General features: G+C 47.6%; 1 protein-coding gene across 3 annotated transcripts in view; it reads left to right on the top strand.

Annotated features, from left to right (window-relative positions):
- The window catches only part of LOC133644759 (protein-glutamine gamma-glutamyltransferase K-like), a 73,726-nt gene that overhangs the window by 31,866 nt on the left and 34,379 nt on the right, over positions 1-7,481 (top strand). For all 3 annotated transcript variants that reach the window (XR_009824822.1, XM_062039483.1, XM_062039485.1), the window contains exon 4: positions 6,532-6,783. Coding sequence is in view for 2 of the 3 variants with exons in the window: in XM_062039483.1 (XP_061895467.1) it covers positions 6,532-6,783 (252 nt within the window). In the remaining variant the exon portion in view is untranslated. The remainder of the gene's footprint in view (positions 1-6,531; positions 6,784-7,481) is intronic.

The following is a 7,481-nucleotide window of genomic DNA, read 5'->3' as shown; positions in this document are numbered from 1 at the left end:
ACATTTGTGGTATCATCCAAAACTAATGTAAAGTATCAAACAACAGAAGAATAAGTGATTATTACATTTTAACAGAAGTTTAGATAGAACATGTTGAAACAGAAAGTGGGCAGATATTAACAGTAAATGAACAAGTAGATTAATAATTCATTTTCTACCACTTGTCCTTAATAATGTTGACAAAATAATAGGATGACAAATGACACAATATGTTACTGCATATGTCAGCAGACTAAATTAGGAGCCTTTGTTTGCTTAATTACTACTAAAAGACAAGTTGTCAAGTATGTTCACTATTTTATTTAAGGACTAAATTGCAATAAGAAACATATGTTTGATGTACCCTAAGATTTTTTGTTAAAATAAAGCCAATAATGCCATTTTTTGTGGTCCCCTTTATTTAGAAAAGTATAGAAATAATTTTGGTACCGGTACCAAAACTGTCGATTTTTGAGAAAATGAAAGGAATTTAAGTCCGCCTTATAGTCCGGAAAATACGGTAATGTTCGAGATTCAAATTTAGATTAAAGCGGTCAAAAAAATATGACTAATTGATCGCAATCACTGCGATAATTTGACACCCCAAACCTTTAACATGATGCACTCCAACAGTATGCACGCTAGCTCTCGAGCGAGTTGCGGCCCGTTCTTAAAAAGTTAAAGTACCAATGACTTGCTTTTCATTTCGAATCTGGAGTATGCAATTTTATGCAAAACGCGAAGTTGTTAACTTGGATTATCGTGCCAGACATCTCGCGCAGCACCAGCGGTGGAGTCGGCCGGCAAATGATTGGCCGCGCAGAGATTGCTTTTCAGAGTGCAGCTGCAGCTGAGATCAAACGATGGCAGGGTGCATGTGCGCGTGACAGAGAGGGACTTTTTGGTCACTCTAACATCTTAGCGAGGACTTTTTGCTTGGTTATCACCAGAAAGCCACTTTTTTATAGTCATGACCCGCTTTTTTATGTTTTTTTTGCCTAGTCTACAAAGTCATCATTAGCTACATTCGCACATTCTGTAATAAAATGCACGCTCGATACCCGTATTAACATGGTGGTAATTTGCAGTGGTGTTGGGAGTAAAAAGCAGAGAGCCGTGCAAACTGCCACCTTAGAAATAAATAGATATATAGCGCGTTAATAATACAAGAGCTCGACTGCCAATCAAGAGCGAGTCTTGTTATCTTTGCACAGGGGGGATTTTTGAGACCAGCTTGCGCGCAAGTGTGTGACGGAGGCCTCTCAAAACTCTTTTTTCTGCAGCGCTTTTATGTGCGGACATCATAACAGCTCCTCACAGACGCTGATACATACTGTGTGTGCTTGACTGCATTAATGAGGCCACCACGCTGGCAGGGGGCCCCGTTTCATGGGGACTGTTTGAGAAAGTCTGCTCGTGTATCTCCCCGAGCACCGGCTCCCCCCCAGCGCTGTGTCCTGAGTCCTGCTGCTGTTTACACTGATGACCCATGACTGCTGCGCCAGGTCCGCTACGAACCACATTGTCAAGTATGCGGACGACACAGGAGTAGTGGGCCTCATCCGGGACAACAACGATTGTAAACCAGTCAGTCAACCAGACTGGTTCTGCACCAGTCTGGTTGACTGGTGCAGAACCGACAACCTGGTCCTGAACGTCGACAAGACCAAGGAGATCATCGTCCACTTCAGGAGGCACCAGTCCAGCCACGCTCCACTCTTCATCAACGGCACAGCAGTGGAGATCGTAAGCAGCACCAAGTTCCTGGGGGTGCAGATAATAATAAATGAATAATAATAATGGATTAGATTTTATATCGCGCTTTTCTATTAGTAGATACTCAAAGCGCTCACAGAGAAGTGGGAACCCATCATTCATTCACACCTGCTGGTGGTAAGCTACATTTGTAGCCACAGCTGCCCTGGGGTAGAGTGACGGAAGCGAGGCTGCCAGTTTGCGCCTACGGCCCCTCCGACCACCACCTATCATTCATTCATCATTCATTCACCAGTGTGAGCGACACCGGGGGTCAAGGGTGAAGTGTCCTGCCCAAGGACACAACGGCAGCGATTTGGATGTCAAGAGGCGGGGAGCGAACCTGCAACCCTCAGGTTTCTGGCATGGCCGCTCTACCCACTACGCCATACCGCCCCATATTGTCAGATAGCTGACAATATGACCCGGTCCCTACACACCGCTGCTGTTCACATTGATGACCCGTGACTGCTGCGCCAGGTCCGCTACGAACCACATTGTCAAGTATGCGGACGACACAAGAGTAGTGGGCCTCATGCGGGACAACAACGACAGGGACTACAGGGAGGAGGTGAAACATCTGGTTGATTGGTGTAGAACCGACAACCTGGTCCTGAACGTCGACAAGACCAAGGAGATCATCGTCCACTTCAGGAGGCACCAGTCCAGCCACGCTCCACTCTTCATCAACGGCACAGCAGTGGAGATCGTAAGCAGCACCAAGTTCCTGGGGGTGCAGATAATAATAAATGAATAATAATAATGGATTAGATTTTATATCGCGCTTTTCTATTAGTAGATACTCAAAGCGCTCACAGAGAAGTGGGAACCCATCATTCATTCACACCTGGTGGTGGTAAGCTACATTTGTAGCCACAGCTGCCCTGGGGTAGAGTGACGGAAGCGAGGCTGCCAGTTTGCGCCTACGGCCCCTCCGACCACCACCTATCATTCATTCATCATTCATTCACCAGTGTGAGCGACACCGGGGGCAAGGGTGAAGTGTCCTGCCCAAGGACACAACGGCAGCGATTTGGATGTCAAGAGGCGGGGAGCGAACCTGCAACCCTCAGGTTTCTGGCATGGCCGCTCTACCCACTACGCCATACCGCCCCATATTGTCAGATAACTGACAATATGACCCGGTCCCTACACACCGCTGCTGTTCACATTGATGACCCATGACTGCTGCGCCAGGTCCGCTACGAACCACATTGTCAAGTATGCGGACGACACAAGAGTAGTGGGCCTCATGCGGGACAACAACGACAGGGACTACAGGGAGGAGGTGAAACATCTGGTTGATTGGTGTAGAACCGACAACCTGGTCCTGAACGTCGACAAGACCAAGGAGATCATCGTCCACTTCAGGAGGCACCAGTCCAGCCACGCTCCACTCTTCATCAACGGCACAGCAGTGGAGATCGTAAGCAGCACCAAGTTCCTGGGGGTGCAGATAACTGACAATATGACCTGGTCCCTACACACCGCTGCTGTTAATGTTATTGTTATGTTATTTTCATTTATTATGAGCCTCCCAACCAACTGTTGGGGGGCGAAACAAAAAAAAAAAAAAAAAAAAAAAAACACAGAGAAACATAGAGACTGAGACACACAAAGTGCTCCAAAAGAGTCCAGAGTGGTGGCGGACTTAATATTCATAGGGAGCTTATTCCATAGCCGAGGTGCCATCACTGAGAAAGCACGGTCTCCCTTCGTCACCAGGTTTGATCGTGGGACCTTCAGGGTCATCTGGTTGTCCGATCTAAGGCAACGACCAAGCCTGGAGCTGGTGGGTTGGTCCAGGAGATCTTTAATGTAAGCTGGGGCGAGACCATTGAGCGCTTTGAAGACATACGTGACGATCTTAAATTTCACTCCACGCTTCACTGGGAGCCAGTGAAGGGAGGAGAGGATGGGAGAAATATGTTCCCTCATTTTTGCGCCTGTCACCAGCCTGGCAGCTGCATTTTGTACTAGCTGCATGCTATGGATGGTCTTGTCGGTGACCCCAGCATAAAGGGCATTGCAATAGTCCAGTCTAGAAAAGATGAGCATCAACACGACCTTCCGTAGGTCTCTGGGGGAGAGGAAAGACTTGATCTTGGCTATGGTGCGTAGTTGCAAAAAACAGGATTTCACCACAGATTTCACTTGCTTGTCAAACTTGAGGTCTGGGTCGAATATGACCCCAAGGTTTTTGACATGGGGTTTTTGGGGTTAACATTGATGACCCATGACTGCTGTGCCAGGTCCCCTACGAACCACATTGTGAAGTATGCGGACGACACAACAGTCGTGGGCCTCATCCGGGACAACAACAACGACAGGGACTACAGGGAGGGGGTGAAACATCTGGTTGACTGGTGCAGAACCGACAACCTGGTCCTGAACGTCGACAAGACCAAGGAGATCATCGTCCACTTCGGGAGGCACCAGCCCAGCCACGCTCCACTCTTCATCAACGGCACAGCAGTGGAGATCGTAAGCAGCGCCAAGTTCCGGGGGGTGCAGATAACTGACAATATGACCTGGTCCCTACACACCGCTGCTGTTCACATTGATGACCCATGACTGCTGCGCCAGCTCTGCTACGAACCACATTGTCAAGTATGCGGACGACACAAGAGTAGTGGGCCTCATCCGGGACAACAACGACAGGGACTACAGGGAGGAGGTGAAACATCTGTTTGACTGGTGCGGAACCGACAACCTGGTCCTGAAAATCGACAAGACCAAGGAGATCATCGTCCACTTCAGGAGGCACCAGTCCAGCCACGCTCCGCTCTTCATCAACGGCACAGCAGTGGAGATGGTAAGCAGCACCAAGTTCCTGGGGGTGCAGATAACTGACAATATGACCCTGTCCCTACACACCGCTGCTGTTCACATTGATGACCCGTGATTGCTGCGCCAGGTCCACTACTAACCACATCGTGAAGTATGCGGATGACACAACAGTAGTGGGCTTCATCCGTGACAACAACGACAGGGACTACAGGGAGGGGGTGAAACATCTGGTTGACTGGTGCAGAACCGACAACCTGGTCCTGCCACGCTCCACTCTTCATCAACCGCACAGCAGTGGAGATGGTAAGCAGCACCAAGTTCCTGGGGGTGCAGATAACTGACAATATGACCTGGTCCCTACACACCTGAGCAGCGCATGCACTTTTTGCGTCGGATGAAAAGATCACATTCTCACCACATTCTACAGAGGCACTATAGAGAGCCTACTGACCAACTGCATGTCTGTCTGGACTGGAGCCTGCAGTGCCTCAGACTGGAAGTTTCTCCAGAGAGTGGTGAGGACGGCGGAAAAGACCATCAGGACTCCTCTTCCTCCTATCCGGGAGATCGCAAAAAGCCGCTGCCTGACCAGGGCTTAGAATAATTTGTTGAAAGGACTAGTTGGTACAATCCCTGGGGACTCTGCATGGCAGGGGCGTCCTCCTCCCTGAGCCAGGCTTGCACCTGACCGCATACCTAAGTGAGGCTAGGTCACACTGCTGGGAGGCTTTTCCACCATTGGGACACATCTTCAGTTGTGTGCCCCAGCGGCCCGGCTTACCACAAGACACCCTCTGCTGAGGAAGGGCCCAACCCAGGGTGATCAAATCCCTGGGTGTGTGTGTCCCATTAGGTGTTAGCCTTAGCAGCCCAGCTGGTGTCACTCCTCCTCAACCACAACCAATGGCTCGTCCTCTCTGCTGTGTTGGCCAGCTCTTTAATGGCCTGTCTGTGAGCCTGCCCCCTGACTCCAACCTCCCTAAGGAGCTTTGCTGTTGTGCTAGCTACAAAGCCCCTACAGCCCACCTCCACTGGGCGCACCCTTACCCTCCAGCCTCTGTCCTGTGCCTCAGCTGCAAGGTTGGAGTACCGCAGCTTCTTGCGTTCATACGCTTCTTCGATGGCATCCTCCCACGGAACTGTCAGTTCAATGATATAGACAATATGGCAGGTTTCAGACCATAGGACGAGGTCTGGACGCAGGGTGGTCGTTGCGATCGCCGGGGGGGAAATTAGCCTCTGATCTAAGTCGACTCGCATCTGCCAGTCCCTGGCTGCATTCAATGGGCTTAGATCAGGATTTGAAGGTCTTGTCTTCAGCTTTTCCCCCTCCCGAACAAACGCTGGTAGGTGTCGGCACACATCCTGGTTGTTGATGGGTTGGGCGTTGATGGATATCCTCCTGCACTCAAGTTTGTCAGCTAGACATCTGAGGACCTGGTTATGTCTCCACGTATATCTGCCTTGAGTGAGGCTGGTTCTACAGCCAACCATGATTAGAACATCAGTAGAGACTCCTCCCACCCCCACCAAGGACTGTTTTCACTGCTGGACTCTAGAAAGAGGTTCCACAGCCTCGGTAGCAGGTTGTGTAACAGCTTCTTCCCTCAGGTCATAAGACGCATTAAAATAATCCCCTCAATTCCCCCCCAAAAACGGATGAACTCGCTGGAATATAAAGACAATATAACATACATCCATAAACATGGATGCATATTCAAAACTGAAATGTATTTATCTGTACAGTAAATCTATTTATATCTGCACCTTATTGCTCTTTTATCCTGCACTACAACGAGTGCTGTAAAGTTAAATATTGAATGACAATAAAAAGGAAGTCTAAGCGTATCAATGCGTCATGCTTATTTTCTGCCAGGGCGGCACATTCCTGTCCAAACATTGGTCGGAATGCAGGTGTGGCTTAAGGTGAATAGACACTTTTGCTGAGGCGTAGCGAGACTTGTTGACGCCGTGTGTGTGTGTGTGTCTCCCTTTCGCCTCCCTCAGGCCCTCTGCCAACAGTGTCGAAAGGAACTCACGTCATCGTCCCTCTGGTGGAAGTGCCGCAGGATAACCGCTGGCAGGCCGTGGCGGTGGAGCGGGACGGCGCCAGGATGAAGCTGTCGGTCGATTCCCCCGCCGCCGCTGTCGTCGGCCGCTATCGCCTGCAGGTGGAGACGGAATACCCGGGCGGCCAGGCCATCTCGGCGCATGAGCCCGCTAATGACGTCCATGTGCTGTTCAACCCCTGGTGTGAAGGTACAAACCCCCCCCCAAAAACAATCCCAACTGACCATCACTGTCCAGTTGTCTTGCTTTCTAGCAAGTTCCTGTTTGCGCTTTCTCCCGGGGCACATAACTGTCAGCCCCTAGTGGCCGAGTCTGGCACATGCAAATTTTCTTAATTGGCCTTTTTGTCCTCTTGAGGAAGAATTCGCTGCAAAAATGACAAAAAACAAATTATTATTATTGTAACAAATGTGGATGTGCCTGCCCTTCGGCGTAAAATGGGTATTATACAAAAAAAAGCTGTTAAAACATGAATAATAGCTTTGACTAAAGTCCCTATTTTAGTAAAAAAAACTGCACACTTTGAAGACTGCATTATAATGTATTAATGTATGTATATATATATATATATATATATATATATATATATATATATATATATATATATATATATATATATATATATATATATATATATATATATACATATATATATATATATATACATATATATATATATATATATATATATATATATATATATATATATATATATATATATATATATATATATATATATATATATATACATATATATATGGGTATTATACAAAAAAAGCTGTTAAAATATGAATAATAGCTTTGACTAAAGTCCCTATTTTAGTAAAAAAAACTGCACACTTTGAAGACTGCATTATAATGTATTAATGTATGTATATATATATATA

This window comes from Entelurus aequoreus, linkage group LG27 (assembly GCF_033978785.1).
Source record: "Entelurus aequoreus isolate RoL-2023_Sb linkage group LG27, RoL_Eaeq_v1.1, whole genome shotgun sequence".
NCBI lineage: Eukaryota > Metazoa > Chordata > Actinopteri > Syngnathiformes > Syngnathidae > Entelurus > Entelurus aequoreus.
Note: the sequence above shows the minus strand (reverse complement) of the source record. Positions and strands in the feature narration are given on the sequence as shown.